The sequence below is a fragment of the Mustela putorius genome, unplaced genomic scaffold (assembly GCF_011764305.1).
Source record: "Mustela putorius furo isolate JIRA1106 unplaced genomic scaffold, ASM1176430v1.1 tig00000174_pilon_pilon_pilon, whole genome shotgun sequence".
NCBI lineage: Eukaryota > Metazoa > Chordata > Mammalia > Carnivora > Mustelidae > Mustela > Mustela putorius.
In genome coordinates, this window is record NW_025421304.1 from 36,340,923 (window position 1) to 36,362,238 (window position 21,316).

The 21,316-nt window shown below is 46.3% G+C and overlaps 1 protein-coding gene across 3 annotated transcripts in view; it reads right to left on the reverse strand.

Annotated features, from left to right (window-relative positions):
* The window catches only part of MAF (MAF bZIP transcription factor), a 334,711-nt gene extending 321,913 nt beyond the window's left edge, over positions 1–12,798 (reverse strand). For 2 of the 3 annotated variants that reach the window (XM_013057034.2, XM_013057032.2), the window contains exon 1: positions 10,844–12,798. In XM_013057034.2, the coding sequence (XP_012912488.2) occupies positions 10,844–11,964 (1,121 nt within the window). In that variant the 5' untranslated portion in view covers positions 11,965–12,798. Of the gene's footprint in view, positions 1–6,380; positions 6,530–10,843 lie in introns of those variants that run through there. The other variant, XM_004754070.3, reaches the window with a different exon arrangement.
* Between the last annotated feature and the right edge of the window lie 8,518 nt (positions 12,799–21,316).

Sequence of the window (21,316 nt, forward strand, 5' to 3'; positions counted from 1 at the left end):
ACAAAGCAATAATTGAACATAGGCTTTGCAAACTGCCCCTTTGCCTTCCTGACCGTCTCATTGATAGTCTCTGTTATTTTTGGAGAAAAAGAATCAGGCCTCATTAAATGTGATATTTGGCATCTCGCCTGTAATCTCATAAAGTAGATGTCCTTTTTAGATCATTGGTGTCATTTTCCTCAAGATGACCTCTAGTCTTTGGCCATTGGGGCAACCCATCCTGTTATCAAGGCATTTACTTTCAAAAGGGCGGGGGAGAGAGATTCTGTTTGCACACCTGAACAGGGTCCAAAAGCCACTGCAGTTTCTCGGCTCTCATCAACTTCACCCAGGCTAGTCATTGGAGAAGAGTGGTGGGGGCAAGGGGGGTCTCACATGGGAAGGGGAAGAGAGGTTTTTGAGGCAGACCGCTACAGCATAGTCTGAGCCAGACGTCTGCCAGCGTAGAGCCTCGAAGGACTGGAGATATTTACCTAACGATTAAATAGTATTTTTCAAATAGCATAGGAACGTGTGTTGATATTCCAAGGAAGATTTTTTACAAAGGTCTGGGTACCCACACAGTGCAGGAAATTAACATGGACCATGGACCCCACGAATGTGCTACAGAGAGATGGTCAGTCTCTGTTTCCGCACTGTCCAGCATGGCACCAAGTGGGGGAAGGTGTTATGGGGAGATTGTTTTAAGACGGACATTTCAGACCAGGTTTGCTCATGTCTACCAAAATACGGAGTACGCAGGTTAACTCTGCCATGTGATTGTTTTTATTTCATAATGTGGACACTGCAGACTGGTTTTTAACAGCTTCTCTTTCTATGATGGGTAAAAGAGCTCCATAAATAGGTAGGTAGATAGCAGATCATAGACAGCTGGACAGATAGACGCCAGATGAAAAAATATGTTGTATTCACTGCTTGCAAATGCAAAGACTCAAATACCATCTTTTAACAGATTTAATCTTAGCATGATTACCACACCTTTCCCCCCATTCTATCAGAAAGGATTTTAGTGTAATTTGACAGTGCAAAAGTGTCTCAGAGGCTGAGATCGTTGTTTTAGTTTCAACATATTTATCTGCACATTAATGATTCCATCCTGAAGAGAAGGAGAAAGAAAAAGGGAGACCTAGTTCAGAAAGTGCGATGTTACTTGGCTCTCTTCTTGAGTCTCTAAAAAACTGTGGGTCCAATAAGAAAAAGGCCCACCCTACAGGGAACGGCTCCTTTCTGCAACTAGTAGTTTTGAAATCTGTCCTCGTAAAAACAGGTCCTGAGGGCTCAAAACTGGACCAGAACTGTGTTGAAAATCTGAGAATGCAAGCAAGACCCTCATGACAGAGCTGTTGTCCAAATCAAAATAAAGTTTGTTTGACTGGCTTTTGTTTACCATGAGCATCAAACTATACCATCAAAACCCCCAACCATATGGGGATTTCTATGAAGATCCTGAAATGCTCTCTGGATTTCCTCCTTTCCTTTCTCTTTTTCCTCCTTCCTCTAACCAGAGCAGGAAAACAGATCTGAAAAATAGGCCCGAAAATTAACAGAGTACAAATCAAATGGCCTGGAGCAGCCGAAGAGGATCTTAAAGCTCCTGGGGAGGCTCACAAGGGTGGGGTGGGAGTCCCAAGGTGAGGGGTGGAAGGTGGAGCCTTTTAGGGCTGAAGCCCCCTCCCTCTCACCCACCCACCCAGGGGCACAACAGAACGGGGAGTTTGGACGTCCACAGGCACTCCACTCTGGCTAGGTCAGTCCTCTTGGAAAATTAAACCAAATTCCAATACAAACCCGAGGCCCCTGCTGGGGCGTGGGCACCCGATGGGCACGGGGCACTGGGGCAAGCTGGAGACTGGGGATAGAAGGCTGCTGTTGTGATGCTGCCCCTCCCCCCCAGCCCCCCGGGTATCTTGGGCCTCTCCAAGAGGAGTCCCGTGGTGGCCAGGAGTGTGCCAGCCTCTGGGGGGCGCAGCGCAGAGCTTGGAGAGAGCAGAGCAGGGACTGCCTGGTGACCTCAGGCAGCCTCTGGGACCTACCCTGTGGTTCCTGCCTTCTGTCCTTAGGTGCCTGCCACCAGTGCAGCCAGGGTCCCCCCCCCCCCCCCCTGCCCAGGGTCGAGAGCACACCTGACTCCACTCACCCCCAGCAGCCTGCGGTTGCCCTGCAAATTCCCTCCTCACCCCCAACGCAGACCAAGTGTATACAGGGCCAGAGCCAGAAGGAGAGGTGTGGCCAGTGCGGGGCAAGGAAACCAAGAAATGGGTAACCTCAGCCTCTTCCCAGCCTTCATATCAAGACCCTTGTCACCACCCTCTGCAGCCAGTGCTAAACATTCCATGAGCCACCCCCTAGCTTCTCTCCGGGAGCTGCTGGCCAGCCCTTCACTCCAGCCCTGCCCTTGTCTGCACCTAAACTGGGGCAGGAGTGATGTGATGCGTCCAAGGCCTCAGCTTAGGCACTGCCTTCTGGCCCCAGGCGGTGACCTCTAACTCTCACAAGGCCCTGGGTGACTAGGCATGGGAGAAAGAGGGGGTAAATATTACAGAGAGGGCACTGGAATGGGGCAAGTGTCCAGTGATGAGAGGCCACAGCCCTGGAGCTCAGAACATGGGTAGTGCATTTAGGAATCCTGGGGATCCTGGGGTCTGTCAGCCGTCTGTCAGTCACCCCGCAAGCAGATCTTTTCTGGTGGAAGGTGGGGCCCTGGGACAGACCTAGCTCTGATCCCTGGTTGGGGATCCTAAGCTAAGGTTGGCTTGTGGTAGTGGTACTCCCCCAGCCCCGCACATTGACCCCTTCCTGTTCTCCACTCCGCTGGCCTAGTTTGGAATCACCTATTGTTCTAGGATCCTCAAGCCTGCTTTACTGCTGGAGGACGCCCCCAACGGAAGGCCAGAAACCCATTTCTATGGGCTTCCAGAAGTGGATGAGGTCACACAGAACTGGGGCAAATTCTGGGTCCTCCCTGCTGACCGGACTTCCCAGTGCAGGATCCCTTCACAATCGTCCTTGGGGGGCTTCTCAGAAGAGCGGTTTTCAAGCCTCTCTGCCTGGTTCTGCTTCAACGGCCTCTCCTATTTCCTTACTGAAAGAACCAGCCACAGGGAAAAAGCATGTTTTGGAATCTTAGCTGGGAACTGCTCAAGGTTGGCGATCAGAATTTTCAGAATCCCAAATCCCCTGTGTGTAGCTCACACCCGAGCCCGGGCGGGGCAGGGGCTGAGGGGTGTGGGGGGTGAACACAGAGCTATTTCCTCTCCCCCCGTCCTCTTCCCGAACGTCCACAAACACCCCTCCCTCATCCTCGCTTCTTGAATTAATGCCCCTTTCTAATCATAACTAAAGATCCAAGAATCTGCGGAGAAGAGAGGAATGTGATTTTGCAATCCAAAGTCCTAATTATAGGGGGAAAATGTTATTTCACAAAAAGAAAGGAAAAGAGAATGGATTTTGTTGAACAAGGGTAGAGGTGCTCAGTGGATGATTAGGATTTGAGTAAGGGACTGTGCATTCCAGTCATAGCCTCTCTGTGGAAAATGGGCTTTGTGAGTTTCTTAAAATTGCCCAACTCTGATGCAAATTCATATGAAGATCTGATTTCTGTGTGCTATCGATAGGTCCCTTCTATCTCAGCCTTATGATAGCGGGCAAACTTATGGAAGACACACACACACACACACACATGCGCACCCACGCACACACGCGCACACACACACACATGCACACACGCAAAGGGCTTTCGAATTTAAACAATGAAGACTGTCACAGTGCCTAAACCCTACACGGGACCATATATAAATATTGGCATAACAGGTCTGACTGATTCAAAACGGCACCACTGTAAAATTACAGATGGATATATTTATAAATGCCCCCAAAGCTGAGGCATTAACAATTTCCCCAGATTTCTCAGTTTGGGTTTAAGCTCTCAAATTGTTTTGAAAAAGGAAACACATGTGAGAGCGGATGGGAACCGAGCGGACCGTCGAACCTCGTTCGCACCTGGTCCGTGGACACACTGGGCCTGCCCTTACCCGGAGAGCAAGTGAGATTCAGGCTGGCAACTGGGATTATTCCTAGGACTCTTGCCTTCAAAGTCCTCCCCACCCTTCCCTCGTCCTTCCTTCATTTCTCACCGCCCACAGAGGGTGCCGAGAACAGGAGCCTGGGGTTTTGCTACGCCTTCGTGCAGAGCAATTTGATTTGCTTTGTTTTTTGTTTTGTCCCTCTCTAAAGGATAAAGATGTTCCCGCATTGTTGCAGGACTGTACTTCTTTATGCCCAGACAATCATGAGACAGCCTGGGGGACTGAAATTCTCTCACCCTGTCCCCTACCCCCGCTGGAGAAAAAGTGCCAGACAGAGCTGGGTTTGTTCAGGAGCCGGGGCCGAGCAAGGCTTGGAGAGAATTCCCCTTTTCTGGGGCTGTTTGATGTCTAGGGTTTGAAGATTTATATCAAAAGTGAGAAAAGCAGTGTTATCAGAAGGTGGGTTGAGGCTCCTGACTGTTTTAAAACCAGAGCAAAAACAAACAAACAAATCCTGATTCGGGGTGGGGGGGGGCTGGACCCCAGACCACCTTCCGTACAGATGGCCGCTAGACGCCTTGCCTTGGACTTGGGTCTCCTTTCCCATTTAGGACGAGCCAAGAATGAGAACAAACGTCAGGTTTCTCTTATTTTCCTCCCAACAACAAGGAAGACCCCGACTCCCAGTTATTCATTCAGCATCCTGAGGAATAACGAGAAGCGGTGAAAATGAGAGCCTATCACTGTGATAGATCTTCCCCTAAAAAACCAAGACATGTCTTCCTAGGAAGGGGCGACGTGATTTAAAAAAAAAAAAAAATCACATGAAAGTCAATCGCAGTGGGAAGCTTTGCAAACCATCTAGAGCAGAGGAATCCGGCCTCTTATTCCTCCTCTCATGCATGTTTACATGGAAAGTAAGGCCAGAAGCCTGGCGGTGTGTTTCCCTGGTACAGGAGTCAGAAGGCTGAAGGTTGTCACTCATGGATTTCAGCCTCCAGCCTACCTCGGTTAGGCTTTAACTACCGACGAGCGAAATACAGAGACACCTGTGTGGCAAGCAGACTTTTAAAAATATTGATTGGCCTAGAAGCCCGGGAGGAGTACATTTTCTAAAGCCAAGAGTGTGTGACTACGGAAGTAAGTCGTCCCAAACAAAGCACGAGGAACATCAACAAAAGCCTCCGACGTACTCCACTCTGGCAACCTTTGTGTCAGAAGCAACTTGTTACTGAGACAGGGCTGTGCTGGGGACGCGGCTACGGAGGCGGCCGTGGCCCACGTTTGCCAGGGGGGCTGCCGCCCGGCCCTCCGTTCACCGTGCTGAGCAGGAAACCCGGTGGTTTGGCAGAGGGGAGGTCCTCTAGGAGAAAAGAACCATCTAGAATTGATATCACGAAATAAAAACGACGGGGGTAAAGGGAGAAGGGAGGAGAGATCAGGGGTGGTAGAATCTCGCATTCCATAATACATTACACGTGGGGTTATTTGGAGCGGCCCGTGTGGAAAGGGGCCCGGATGGTTATGGCACCGAGGCGGACAAACATGGTTTCGAGACATCCTTTCCTCACCGAGGTGAAGGAAGAACCTCTGTCTACTTTGATGTCGATCTATGAATGTGTCAGATACAGTGTGAAAACCTGTTACAGTTTTTTTTTTTTTTTTAAACAAAAGGAAATGTGCAAAGAGTAGGGAAACACAAGGGAGGTGATTTTGTGAATGGCCCAGGAGGCTAGAAGTGGAGGAAAAAGCACATGGAGGGTGTGGTTTAACTAACTTTATATTTTGCCACACGCTGTTTTCATTTACAGCCATGTCTGATAAATGTACACGTTTGACATCACTGATAAATATATTACTATCCGGGGCCTACCAGAAACCCAGGGTGCTGAGGCTTGGCTAAAGCTTCTGCCTGTGGCATCTGCTTGGGGAGGGGGAGGCACGTATATTTTTCTTTTTAGTAAAATTATCTGCCAGAGAAACAATGAAGTGTGAAAAGGTACTATTTAGAGTGTGCGTGTCTACATGTTTCAAAAACGCTAGCTGCTACTTTCTGGGAAACTTCTCTTCGTATAAAGGTGCATACAGATCTCCTTTCAATTTCAGTGGCTTTTTAAAAACTCATCTCACAGGTTGAAAACAATGGTACCTATTTAGTTTCGCACGCCGTAAGGACAGAAGCCCCCTCGTGCTTTTCTCTAGGTTGGCATCGAAAGACCCTCGGACCAGAGGCACAGTTCACAGTATGGAGGTTACACACCTACCACTCTTCCTCTCTAACACATTTTTCTTTAAAAAGGAGACTAAACGGAAGTCAGGGGCACAGTGCTCTCTTAAGGCTGCAAACGATGATAATAATAATAATAATGATAATAATGATAAATTTTTAATGTACAGTTCTTACATAAATTTCTTTTTATGAAAACACTGTAAGTATACATTGCTGGGGCTTCCAAAATGTGGCGTATCCCACTGATGGCTCCAACTTGCGAGTGGGCTCGGTTCTGTAATTGGAATGAAAGGAATTTTAACACTATTTAGACAAAGACTCAGATGCAGTGGAAAAGGAAAGCGAGATTTCCTTACAGAACTTATTTATTTTTTAAATAAAAATTTATTTCTACTAGGGACACTTAGGCAGAATTTAGGATTTCTTTGTTAAAAAAAAATAAAACAACAAACACATGTATTTGTGTTTGCCTCTCAGGCTACATTTCAAAGTTTTATAGTCATGCTTCTATGTAAAACTGCCTTTCACTAAGGAGTTAACTTTCTCTTAAAGCCAGCCACCCAAACCCCATTTTTGCCAGTGCCTCTCTGCTTTCTAATGTTTGGGGCCCAAACCCACTTATTACAGTGAACTGCCTTGTCGAGTCCTATCAAAATGCTTAATTGTGGCACAAGTGTTTTTCTCAGGACGGGACTGCAGTGAGTCCATCTTCAATGACACTCTGATTTTCAGAAGCATTTGCCTCAAAGCTTTCATCTGAGACTGAGCTTTTAGCATAACTGATCTATCTGTGTCTCTACCCCTTCAGGGGGAAACTGCCTGTCTCCTCCAGGGGATCAGAGGGAAAAAAAAAAAAAAAAAAAACCCAAACCTCTGAAACAGAGAAGTGCTAACTTCCAGCGCAGGGATTTACCAGGGATTTACGTTTACTATGAAGACTTTTGTTAAGCAAAATGAAGTGTGGAGTCAGGAGTTCTATCCAAACTGGCACATGAAGAAAGGTCAAAATGCAGTGGGTTTACCCTCTCTGTGCGTTCTGTGAAAAAGGGGAAGGAAGACAGGATATCAACTGGCCAGAGCTCGTCTGCGCCAAGCACAACCTGTTTTCTTCAAAATAAGGCCTTTCTTCAGAGTTGCAATATTATCTTAAAAACAAAAAAAAACAAAAAACAAAACAAAATAAAACAAAAGTCATCGTGTTTGGCTATATTTTCAAAACAGTGTTGGCTTTGTCTAACATTCTTTTAGCATTCTAGGGGAAGCCGATTAGGAGTGCAGACTGCATGAATTCGTAACATTAGTTGCACGAATTTATGTCATTTTAAAATAGGTCAACGCTGTTTGTGAAGAAGGTAGCTCAAGGCTTTCCAAGTCATCTTTGAAGTTAGCCTCGAAATACAGCTAGTTTGGGGGCAAATACTGATCAATCAGAGCACAGATTCTATCAAGGTATTACTTTTTCGCTTGTGTTTCTGGAGTTAAGGTGATCTAATCATAGCCAGCTTGTCTAAGTGGAGAAGCCTCTCTCTGCTAAATACTGTGAAACATGATTTAATGACACAGTTTTAAATTCAGAGATGACCTTGGGGTTATGTGAGTAAGGGGTGGGTTTTTCTTTTTCCTATTTAATACAAATGACCTTCAGAGTTAAAAAACAAAACAAGCAACTGGATTTGTCCAAAGTGTTGATGTTAAGTCTGGTCGGGCCCTGCTAACCAGAAAATCATGGTGTGTAAGGGAAGAAGGAAAAATAATCAATTCTAGCCAAAAGGCAAGAATTGTTTATCTTTACCATGAAATGCATATGCGCCCAAGCCACCTCCTGCCATGACTTCTTTGCCGGGCCCATTTCCCTCTAGATGGGCTTGCTGCTGGGCTGGACCAGGAGCCAAGAGCAATGCTGAGCAGGCCCTACTCTGGTTGGGATTTTGTTTGTTTTCACCAGAGGGCAATGATGTCTCAACTCACTTGAAAACTGAAAACTTTGCATGGAAGGGGGGGCTTTTGGGGGGGGGGCTGCATTTTGAGAGGTCATAATTTGCATTTACATTAAATATTTCTAATTATTCAAAGGGATGGCCTCCCACCTCACAAAACAGCCTATGTTTCGCCCTGAATTACTGCCTCCCTACACCTCCATGAATCCTGCCTCTGGAGAAAAGGATGCATCTTACACTTCTAATGCAGTTTTGGGCCCAGTTAAATTGTACACTAAGAAACTGAGCACAGAATCAAAAAAAAAATGCAGTTTATTATTGTAGATTATTCTTTCTCTTGATATAACCAGAATTGAAAATGAAAGAAAAGCACATAGGAACATCACGCGTGGTTAGTTAGTAACTCAAGATATAAAACAATTTTGCACAGCAAAATATGTAAAAGAAAAGTAACTGACAAGATTTTTTTATATTTATTGTGGTAAGATTTACTTTTCATTTTTTTTTTAAAGACAGGATGTCAGTCCCTGAAAATAACATTTAACTGATTATTGCCTTTAAAACTGTGGATTTTTTTTTAAGTTACAGAAAATCCAGTTCTGCACCACAATACAACTGTAAAAAAATCTGCATCATCTTAAAACTGTGCAGTAATGCCATTTTTATAACTGCATAAATTTTATTAGCGTTCTAAACAGTTTTGCAAATTTTTTTGTATTATATGCTTGCAGGTTATATCTTAGTGCAATTCAGTCCCAAATACTTTAAATTTGAAAAAAAAAACATACATTTTGAATGTAAAATACCCCTACAGATATAAACAGGGGTGTTTCCCCTTTAATACTTTGGTTTTCAATACAGTCAGTGGTATAGCAAAGACTACACATACCCAACTTATATTTAAGTTGCAAGCACATGCTGTATAAGCTACTTTTTTTTTTAAACAGTCCCCTTGCAAACTCTACCCCCCTTAACATCACAACAGTAAACAATTTAGTGCATCAATCTTTTAAAAAATCTACAGCTAAACAGACCTAACTCTTTCAAATTTATCTATAACATTCCTTTATCTGTAGCATACATTTTAACTGGGCTAACAGATTATAAAAACTAGAATTAAATTATATACTAGGAACCCATAGCATTCCACATTTGACAATGACCAAAAGCCAAAAAAAAAAAAAAAAAAAGAATAATAATAATAAAAATAAAACAAACCAAAAATAATGGGGCAGATTTCTTTTTTTCTTAAAAAATAAATTTAGACTGCTTTCCACAACAGCACAATTTTAGTCCCCAAAGTGGGGTGTCATTCTTATTAAAAAGAAAACATTAAGAGTTCTTTTAATGTTTGCCATGTTAAATTTTTAACCCATTCTGGCATCTTTGACAAGGAATGCCTTCAGTGCATTTACAATGGGAGGCTGAAGTTCTCAGTAACTCAAAGCAGTTTTGGAGCAGATGCAAACTTTCATGGGAAGAAGGCTCTAGGGTGGCACTTTTTTGTTCTGAACTCAAAAAAGTCATGAGGCAATTAAAACAAAAGTATGAATGCCATGCCATAAGTCTTCGAACGTCCATTTCCAAGCCAAAAGAAAAAAAAAAGAAAAAAATAATTATACCATACATGTCCAGCATGCAGGCTTTTTTTTTTATTAATATAATGTCTCTTTTCCATAAAGTCTTTGAAACAGTTATAGTTCATTGTTGCTAAGACAAAGTAGCAAGCATAATAATGCATGAGATGAGAATGAGTTTTTTAATGGCAGACTAAACTCTCAGATTTGGCATGATAAGGCCAAAACTCACAAGTCACACCCAGAAGGTTGATGCAGGCTTGATTGTGGCAGGTTCATGAGGATTTTTTTTTTCTCTAGTTTAGCATAACAATGCTAAAAACCCCGAAGGAACTCAGCGCGCTGCAAGTCTATAACATTTCACATTTTTTTTTCTTTGCAAGCTCAATCAATCTCACATGAAGAACTCAGGAGGAGAAAAAAAAACTTAGCTTTTTTTTTTTTTTGTTTTTCTTTTATCTCGTGGGGAGATGGGTGAAGAGGGCGTGAGGGTGAAGGTTGGGGAAAAGGCCAACACAGCAAGCTCCAAAAAGTAAAATTAAAAAAAAAAATCCAAACAAAATAAAACACACACACACACAGAAAATGAACACCAGCTCATGAACTGAAGAAGGAGAAAAAAAAAAAAACAAAACAAAACACTGTGAATGATGCAGGCTTCAAAGGTGAGCATGAAGAACTCTGCTGAGATCTTTGAACATTGTGTGTGTGTGTGTGTGTGTGTGTGCGTGTAAGGGAGGTGTAAATAAAAAAAAAAAAGCTAGCAAGTTATGGAGAATTTCAGATTGGCAATCCATGAGCCAGACATTCACTCCCTCCCCATTTAAAAACAGCCACCACCACCGCCAACTTGGAGCAGGGTGTGTGTGTGTGTGTGCGTGCGTGTGTTGTGTGTGTGTGTGTCTGTGCGCGCGCGCGCGCGTGTGTGTGTGCAGGGGCATCGGGCAATCTCAGCAGGGGAGGGGGCGAGGTGGCGGCGAGCACGGCTCTGGAACTAGCAAGCCCACACCCGAGTCGGACCCCCACGGAGCACTTATCAAGGTGGCTAGCTGTGGGATCGCGTGTCAGACTCACATGAAAAACTCGGGAGAGGACGGGTTGTCGCTGCTGGAGCCGTTTTCTCGGAAGCCGCTGCTCACCAACTTCTCGTATTTCTCCTTGTACGCGTCCCTCTCGCGCACCAGCCTGGAGATCTCCTGCTTGAGGTGGTCGACCTGCTGCAGCAGCTGGTTCTTCTCGGACTCCAGGACGTGTCTCTGCTGCACCCTCTTGAAGCGGCAGGACTGGGCATAGCCACGGTTTTTCAGGGTCCGCCTCTTCTGCTTCAGCCGGATCACCTCCTCCTTGCTGACCCCGCGCAGCTGCCGGTTCAGCTCGCGCACCGACATGGTCACCAGCTGCTCGTCGGAGAAGCGGTCGTCGAAGTGCAGGCCGCCCGCGGCGTGGTGCGGGTGCAGGGCGCCCCCCGCCCCCGCCGCGCCCCCGCCGCCTCCGCCGCCGCCGCCGCCGCCGCCGCCCCCGGCGCTGGCCGGGCCACCGCCGCCCGCGCCGCCCGCGCCACCGGCCGAGGCTGACGCGCTGCCCGCGGCGCCGGGCGCGCCGGCCGTCGGGTGGTGGTGGTGGCCGGCGGCGTGGTGGTGGTGGTGGTGGTGGTAGTGCGGGCCCGCGCCGCTCTGCGCGGCGGCCGCGGCGATCACGGCGGACACCACGGCGGCGGCGGGGCCCATCTCCTCGCCGCTGCCGCCCAGGGAGGCGCCGGCGCCGGCCCCGGCTGCCGAGGCCAGCTGCTGCGCCCCGCGCGCGTAGCCATCGAAGCCGCCCTGGAGCTGGTGGCTGTTGCTGATGAGCGCCTCGACCGCGTCCTCGGGGCTGAAGCCCAGCGCCTCCGGGTTCAGCTGCTGCGGGTAGCCGGTCATCCAGTAGTAGTCTTCCAGGTGCGCCTTCTGCTCGCTGCCCGAGCCCGGGCTGGGCGCCGAGAAGCTGGGGGAAGGGGGCACCGAGCTGCACGGCGTGCTCATGGGGGTGGAGGACAGCGAGCCCCCGGCGATGAGACGGCCGCACTGGCTGATGATGCGGTCGGTCTCCACCGGTTCCTTTTTCACTTCAAACTTCATCAGATCGAAGTCATTAACATATTCCATGGCCAGGGGACTGGTGGGCAGGTCGGAGTTGCTCATTGCCAGTTCTGATGCCATTCTCCTGCCGCCGCCGCCGCCGCCGCCGCTCCGCCAGATGGGCTGCAGGAGAGGGGCCAGCGGGCTGTGCTGGGTGGCCAGCGGGTGAGCCAGCTTGCCGGGCTGGGGCGCTTCTAGCTCGCGCGGCGGTGGCTGGCCCGAAACCTCCGAGCGCGCACACACCCCCCGCCCTGCCCGCGCCCCCCGCGCCCGCCCTCCCTCCCCCCTGCTCACGCCAATGTGCTCGCTCGCTCGCCCCGGCCCCTCCTCGCCTGCTCGCCTCCGTGCGTGCCGAGCCGGCTGCTTCAGGCTCGGGAAGGTCCTCCGCGGGCTGCGGTGGCGGCGGCGGCGGCGGCGAAGCCGGAGGAGCCCGGCCGGGTGCGCGGCGTCCCCCGCTCGCCGCTCCGCTGCGCGCTTTGCATAAGGAGGGCTCGCCTCGCCGGCCCGGGCTGCAGGCGGGGCGCGCGCGGCGGCCGCTCGGGGCTGGAGGCGCGGCGGGCGGCTGTCCGGCGGCGCGGGCCTTGGCACGGGGGAGTTAACACTTCATGCTTCTCGCCTTCTCTTCTGCCTGCTCTTATTATTATTGTTATTATTATTTTCTTTCCTCTCTCTCTCCCTCGCGCGCGCTCTCCGTGCAAAGTGCAAGACAGAGGTGCAGCCCGGCTGGAGGAAAGGGAGGGGGGAGTTTAGTTCTTTCTTGCCTTTTTTTTTTTTTTAAAGCGAAATAGCGAAGTCCTGGGGAAAGGCGAGGCAGAGAGCAAAAGGGGGGAGGCCGAGCCGAAGAGCAGCCCGAGCTACAGCTCGAAGATGAAAAAAGATTTTAAAGCCTCTGATCCAGCAAGAAGAGTTTAAAGCAATTGCTGAGTTTTATAGCACTTGTGACGTCAGGCCCAAATGGGAAATTGACTGGTACTCCGAGCCAATGGGAGGCGACGTGAGCGGCCGCGATTAGCATAATAGATAGAAACAAGGAAACTTTTCCGAGCTGTCAATCAGGGTCCAATCAGCTGACTGTCAGCTGGGACAAGAGGGCTTAACCCTTCCCGCGCCGCAGCCTCCCGGGAAGGGAGCAAAGCCCGGCGCAAAGTTTGGTGCGAGAGGGGAAGGAGTAGTCCAGAAGGACTGCGGGAACCCGGGAGGACGGAGAGGGCGATTGCTTTACTTAGGAGCACTAGAGAGGCCTGCCTTCCGGAGCGCCGGCTTGCCCTCCACTCGCTCTGCGGGGATTGGCGTGACCCCCCCTTCCCGGGCAGCCCCCATCCCCGGGACTGTGAATTCGCTCCGGAGCTGCTTCTCCTGCTCCAGCTTTGGCACCAAGGCGTCTGCCGGGGGGTGCCTGCCTTCCCCGTGCGTAGCTGCGGGGAGCTCAAACTTGGCCCTTTGAGTCAAAGAGCACAAACTCTTTGTCCCTTTTCCTGGAGCCCGCGCGCAGGGGCGCGGGGGCGCGGGGAGTGTGTGTGTGGGGGGGGCTCAGGGTTCCGACTGCGCCCAGGACGCCGCCTCGCCGGGGGCAGCCCGAGTGGCTCCGGGTCCGCGCGGGGAGAAAGCACGTTTTAACTACCCTCCTTGAAGGAGGGGAAATAAGTTGTTCAGGGACCATTACGCGCGGGGACTGGCTGCCGGCTGGCGTCGCGTGCCCTTGGGAGGGCGGCGTGGGGAGAGCGAACGCCTACGCGAGTTAACTCCAGGGAAGCTCGGAGTCGGGTCAGCCCAGCTCAGCCCTCTGGCTTCCGACACTGGCCCGAGTTTGGCCTTTGAGATTCGTATTCATATTCCTCTCTCTCTCTTTCTCTTTCTCTCTCTCACGCACACCCACCCCCTTATGAAATCTGACCCCTGTTTATCAGGGACGGTCCCGCGCGCGCTTTGCACTTTCACATTTCAATTAAGTATTTCAGACTTGGCCGTGGAGAGGAGCAAGGGGTGTATGTGTTGGGGGAAAACAACACCCCAGCCTTCGCCAGCTCCCCTCGAAGGGTTAAGTTTTAAACCGCGGTTTCTCGGACCAGCCCGGAAACCCACAGTGGGGGTTGGGTGGGGGGGCTGTTTCTCCCCTTCCCCGTTGCAAATGCTAATAACTATTCAGTTTTCTAGACGGATTCTTTTAAAGCTTATGCAAAAAAGAAAAAGGAAAGAAAGAAACAGAAAAGAGAAAAGAAAGAACCAACAACTGTTTCTAAGATTTTAAAGCGATAGGCAAGTCGGAGAAACCGAGATTTATTTGGGGGAAAGCAAGCGTGAGCCAAGCCGACCCAGCGTTTTGGAAGACCAGACCGCCTACTTGGATATTGAGACTGTTGATTCCTCCGATTAATGAAATGCATTTGGTGTTAATCATATTTATTTTACTTTATGGGAGGGGGAGACGCTAGGAGGGCGCACTTAAAAAAAAAAAAATCTGAAAAGCCTGCAAAAGAATCCGAGTGAGAACTATTGTTGGATTTTTACCTCAACAGCGCCACCTTTCGGCAAAGGTCAGTTGAAATTGGTCCGTGTCCAGTTTTGTTGATGAAGTGAAAAGAAGCTGGTTTTCCAAGGTGGGAGGGGGTACCGAGGCACAGAGAGTTAGTTTGACTGCAGTGGGAGGACACAACCTTGCAGGAAAGGTGCTAAGGACAGTTCTGGCAGGTGCAGGAATCCTTTTTCCCTTCTGTCCCCCTTGATCATTAACAAAAAAGGCGAGGAGACGCAGAAGCCTTCGCAGTCTGGTTCTGATGAGAGACTTTTGCAATTGAATCCCCTGTAACAGGGCCCTAAACCCCTTAAAAGTGCCAGGATGGATTTTCAACGGGCTTTATGGCAATATCAATAGAATTAAAGTTACTTGTAATTCGGTGATAAATGAGATGTCTCTAGTAAGTATGATTAAGTGCAGTGCTATAAAGTTGTTTATCTGAAAAGTAATTCTCAGAAAACCTGACTTCTGACACTTAGTCATATATTAAGCCAGCTGCTTGAACATTGCACTTCAGAACTGCTCTTGCCCACCCCACAGCATACTTTACTATTTATAATGAGACCTTAGGTGTCACTCCTTGGCTTCTTACACCAGATTAGACTTGTGTTAATTTCTCTGCTGCTGGCAGCCTTCAAACCCAGAGTCCCTAATGAAAGGCTCCCCCCAAAGTTTGTAGGCACATCATAACCCTAAAAGTCCAGTGCCATTGGTATTTTCCAGAAAAGTACTTTTCCCTTTTCATTATTGCTGCAGAGAAGCTGTTTATAAGGATAGTTTTGGTTTTATGGGAGCACTTTGTAGGGCTGGAATGAAATATGTCTATTACTAGTTGGGAAGAAAGAGTGAAGATTGTGTCAATATTTATGCAATCTAACAGAACTCCTTTGCTTTCCTCCTCTCAAACAGTATTTTACCTAGTAATGAAGTTAAGAGATTATAGTTTATGTATTCAGAGGAAAATCTACTGCTTAAGTTACATAAACATATTATGTCACTTAGCATTGTCTACAGTGATAGTTTTCTGGGGCTTTTTAATCATTAGCCACAAAAATCTGAAGTTTATAATGTTCATGTAAAATATGAATATATGTATATTTAGGAAGAATTAATTCATTTTTTGTTTATAATAATTTTTTTTTTTATCCTTTGCATCACATTTTTTGTTAAAAGCTGTAAGATAGGATCCCTGCCTCTCTTGAAAGTATTTTTGGCCAGGAACACTGAAACTGCTACATTTATAGATAAATAACATTTATAAACAAAGTTTGCTAATGACGAAGACCATGGGATACAGATTCATGGCCATCCACCTAATTGTTGCAATTATATATCATTTCTAGAAATTAAATGCCCATGTTTGGGCAGCTAAATGTATTATTATCTGCACATTTTTTATGGTTTATTTTTGTACACTGCTGTCAAGCCATGGTATTTTTCTTTCTCTTATTGCAGTCTTTTATAGTCTCTCATTTTCTCTTGAAAAAAAAAAAAAGAGGATTAGAATTATTTTTTAGACGTGTAGCAGTAGTGCTCTTATAACTTAATTCTCGTGTTTGTCCTTTTTGCTTTATTATTTAGTGATTCACAGGGGTGTCTAAACATTTACAGTTCTCTGTTAGCGGCATTTCTTTTGTAACAATTGCGCTCTCTCATTTTAATTAGTACTATTCAGATTTTTGATTCTCTACAATTACAGCAAGGCCACATTTCTTTAGACTTCTTTGCGAACATTGTTTCACTTCTTCCAAGCCAGTCTAATCCAAATACAATGCGAACTGTGTTTTCTTACTGCTTAATATCCCCTTGCTATATATACTCTAGTAATCTCTGTAGAACAATATAGAGTAATTTAGAAACCATGCGTTTGTCATTATTGACCAATTCAAACCAGTAGTATTAAAGTTTCTGAAAGCGGTGAATATTTATAGAAGACTGTGGAGGGGGAGGGTATGGGTCGAATCCCGCAGAAGATTGCGAAACCATAACATCAAAAACACAATTATAGTTTCGCGTCAGTACCGCCAGAAGAACTTCACACAAAAAGAAAGAAAGAAAGAAAGAAAGAAAGAAAGAAAGAAAGAAAGAAACTTATTCCTGTCTAAATGATAATGATGAGAAGCTAAAACTACCATATTTTTCTTGATTGTGAGTTACAGCAACTTAGGTATATCACATTGGAATCAGACATATATGATCTAAAAAGAACAAGATGCATCAAATATGGGATCTGAACTCTTTGTTTATCCAGGAGCTGATTTTATGGTGCAGAACTAACCAGTGTCCACTAAATTTCACTACAAAGGCAACTAAATTGATTTGAGGAAAGAGTTGCTCAGAGTAACTGAATGATAAGACATAGAGTGTTCTTAGGTCTAGTGTTAGATAAATCCTTTTAACAGTCTTTAGTTAGCAGGGTAAGTAAATCACAAATCACTGTTAGCAGATTCATGGAAGAAAATTAATGGAATCAGACGAGATAATCTGATAAGGGTAAAATTGCTGAGGAAACAGTCTTGCCTCATATTGGAGAATGTGAAACAACAGTCTGATTACTAGGAGTCGTTATGAATAGGTGAATTATGTGCTAAATAATCATCAGAGTAATTCAGCATTTATTAATTCTTTTCTCTTTAAGCAATTCACAGTTGTAAGTTAAAGCCGCTCTCTCTTTGAAGACACATCTTTTATAATTTTTATTAGAGGTAATTTATTATTTGCATTACCTGTATTTACTTCATAATTGAACATTTTGCATTCAAATTTATGTAATGCATTATGCTTGAGAATATATTTCTGCCTGATTAGCATAAATAGTCACTTACCTCATGAATTACTAACAAAGTTTATCTTAAAATATAGGTTTTTTTATTAAGTGGAACACAAACATATGTACAATAAATTCTGATTTTCTGGTGCAGTTACAGAACAGCTCATTTGGTTTTTAGGGAAGCTGGGCTGTGAGGGAGGGGAGTCATCACGAGGAGGAAGCAACATATAGACAAGTGAGATCTGTAGGTCTCTTTCCAGGGGTGTTCTTGGGGGGGGGGTACCTGCGGCAGGGCACGGGGTGGGGGAGGTGCAGGAGAGGGTGCTAGGCTCCTCTCCCACTGCACTGCTTCCTGCATGATCTGGACACCGGCTGGGGATCCTAAAAGAACCTGCAACTCACCACCCACACCTTGTGAAGAACCATGGATGCCAGTGAAGGCCCGTTGACAGCCGGAGGTTTTGTTGATGTTTATTTTGTTTGTTTTGGTCTCCCTAGGCTCTACCTTAGAACACAATACACATCATTTATTAAAACACTTGTTCATTTTGTACAAGAGATGGGGAAAAAAAAAACTGTTTTTTTTTTTTTCTTTTTCTAAGTGAGAATTCCTGGGAAGATCTCCCAAAACTGGATCCCTTTCTTCACCTCAAAAAGATACCCCTGGAGGCATTTGATAGAGTTTCATGCACACGTGAGCATTTACATGAACGGGCTTCTTTTGGTTTGAGGCAGTACACACAGCTACAGAATGAAGAGGCCTCTTTCCCTACCCTCGCCATTCCAAATCAAAAGATTAACATGGTTTCTCCTTCTTCTTCTTCTTCTTCTTCTTTTTTTCCCTCTTCCTTTTTTCAGGGCATAACTATCTCCTTAGATTCCTCCCCCCAATTAGGAACTGCTTATGGTTCACTCCTCTATTGTTACCCTTTTTGATCCTAGTCCCAGCTTATACCGATGAGGGAATAGGTCTTGAAAACATCCAGCCCTTCAGAGATGTTTATTGTGCTGAAATCAGAAGTGATTAAACAAACAAACAAACAAACAAACAGGGAGGAAAAAAGGCACCTGATATGGGGATAGTGTTTAGTCAGGCCTGTGTCTTTTATGCATGATAACTCGGAGGACAGGCTGTTGCTGGTTTTGGACCCTCTTCTACACCTGGGGATGGGGTAACTCAAAGATCCTGGTCCCAGAGGCATTTAGCAACCACTGGACCTAGGAAATAGCTCTGGAAAACAGAGACCAAACTTACATACTTGTGGGGATTACCAGGAATACGGTGATGCAGATAATTTCTGAATTTGTGTGTTTCTGAGTTCGTTTGGCTGGGGCCCCAGAAAAGGGATCCCTTGTGGCCCTGTTTTCATGTCTTCCTTCTTGGTTGCGTGATGGGGTAGGCTGAGCTCTCTCCTACGCTGTTCTGTTCACTGGAAACCCCAAACTTGCCCCATGACAGCCTCCCAGCATCATCCATCACAACAGCATTCCTGATCAGAGCTGGGCTCCCCCACTGAATAAAAGTTAAATTCAAATCTATACACCTTTTGCTAGTTTTTTTTAAAAAGTGATTTTATAGCAGTGATATATGCTTTTGGCTAAATATAAACATTCGGACAAGACAGAAACAGGAAGCTACCAAAACAAAAGAAACCACTAATTCCTTGTCCACCCCAAGCCTCTAATCCTGGCCTCAGGTGTTACCACCTCTAATAATTGGGGTCCTCAAGTATATTTCCGTGGGAATCATAACTCTTACAGGGTTCTTTAGCATGGGCGGCATGCGACCTTCACCTCAACAATGTCGAAAAGCAGCTGGGGCACGCCTCGATTCTTCAGCAGAATTCACTTAGTAGAGTCTCAGGCTGGGGGAAGCTGGGAAGTTTACAGATCTGACCTTAACACCTCCCTTCCAACCAACGTCTGATCGGAATCTGCTTTACGACACTCCGGCACGTGAGTCAGCAGGCAGGACTGATTCACTAGGCACAGCAGACACCGTGCTTAGGGCCCATGAGACTACTAGGGGCCTAGGAAAACCTGTTCATTTTAAAATCAGAGGAGAAGAAATGAATATAATCTAGCATGGCTTGTAACTGTCATTACACCAAGAAACTCATAAAATAATATTTTCTTTACGGAAGAAAGGGTTCTACAGAAACCAAAATGCATAGCACCCACAGAAGTCCAAGTATGGCCCCAACAGCAGGTACTTGATCATCTCTAGTGACAGGGTGATCATTACCTCTCACTTTTACTCCCTACCCTGTCCATCTATTTTCCACAGTTCTTGAGATTGTTAGGAAACCTTTCTATTTATTTGTTTGTGAAGCCCTACCCCCCTTCTATGCATGAGTCCTGATTTCATAAACTCAAAGTGCACGTATAATGAGTCCTTACATCCCTCAGGGACCTCGAGAAGTAGAAGACAACCAATCTGACACCTTCCCCCTGCCTTTTGCTTTTCACTGTAAACACAGTCAGTGCCTTTAGCATTTCCAAATATGCTTGAATTTCAAGGCCCCCCCCACCCCCGCCTCCTCATTGCTGACTCCAGATGGGCCCACCTGCTTGTTCCCGCTCTGCAGGCTCAGGTCCTAGAACTAAACCCAGATCCCCAGGTGTGAGCCTCTCATCCCAGAGCAAGCGCCGCCCTTCACCTCTGGGAGCTGCAGGCTGTCTGCTCCCCAAGCCGACCATAATCTCACGAGCCTCTCCAGCAGACACAGAATCGCCAGTGACTCATTGTGTGGCCCCAGGGTCTTTTCTTCCCACATGCCCCCATCCTCTATGTGTGTGCTTACATTTTTCTGAACCCGAGCGCAGAAACACAGAACAATCCCCAGTAGACTGAATCTCATTAGATTCAGCCTGTTCCCCGCTTGTCTAAATCTCTTTGGATCTAAAATGTGCCATCGACTAGTTTTAATTCGCTTCCCAGCTTTGTGCCAGCTGCAAATGAAATTGATGTTTTTTTTTGTGTGGTTTTTTTTTTTTTTTTTTTTTTTTATGACTTAACCTCTCCACAGCAGGGGTCTCCTCGGCAAAACGGCATATTGTCAGGGTTAGAGGGAGAAGGGGCCTCTGGCACATGAGACCACAGAGGGGTTCCATGCATGGCTGGTGCTCTTCTGTGTTTCCTGCTCTCCCCCGAGTTGTGGATGGCAGTAGTGGGAGGGACAGAGCCCCGTGGTACCCCGATAGAGACTATCCTTCCCAACCTCAATCATTATGCTAACTGACCTACCAGACTAGTCAAGTCCCCTAGTGGACACTATAAGCCGAGTGGGCCTACAACCTCACTAATCACCCGGAAACTGCCAATCAAAACCAAAACGAGATGTCCCCTCACACCTGTCATGATGGCTAGTATCAAAAAGACCAAAGATAACAAGTGTTGGTGAAGATGGGGAGCAGAGGAGCCCTTGCGCACTGCTGGTGAGAGGGGCATTCGGTACAGTCATTATGAAGAGCAGTATGGAGGTTTCTCAGAAAATTAAAAATAGAATTACCCTATGAAATTTACCTGAAAACCCCACTGCTGGGTAAATATCCCAAGGAAATAAAATCAGGATCTTGAAGAGGCATCTGTGTTCCCACATACACTGCCGCGGATATAGGATATAGGAACCACCTAAGTGCCCATCTACAGATAAATGGATTAAGAAAATGTAAAATATAGATATAGATATTAATATAATGGAATATTATTCAGCCTTAAGAGACAAGGAAATCCTGCCATTTGTGACAACATGGATGAAGCTGGAGGGCATTACACCAAGTGAAATAAGCCAGACACAGAAAGACAAATACTGCGTGGTCTCACTTATATGTAAAATCTAAAAATTTGCACTCATAGAAGCAGAGATTAGAAGGGTGGTTGCCAGGGACTGGGGTGGGAGAAATGGGGAGATGTTGGTCAAAAGGTACAAAGTTTCAGATATGCAGAATAAAAAAATTCGGGAGATGTACAGTATAGTATAATGACTACAGTTAACAAAGCTGTATCATCTATTATTTGCTAAGAGGGTAGATTTTAAGTGTTCTTAACATATATGCATACCCATACACATTCAGAAAATAGCAACCATAATTACAATTGTAGTAACCATTTCACAATTATATATATAAATAACCATTTCACAAAT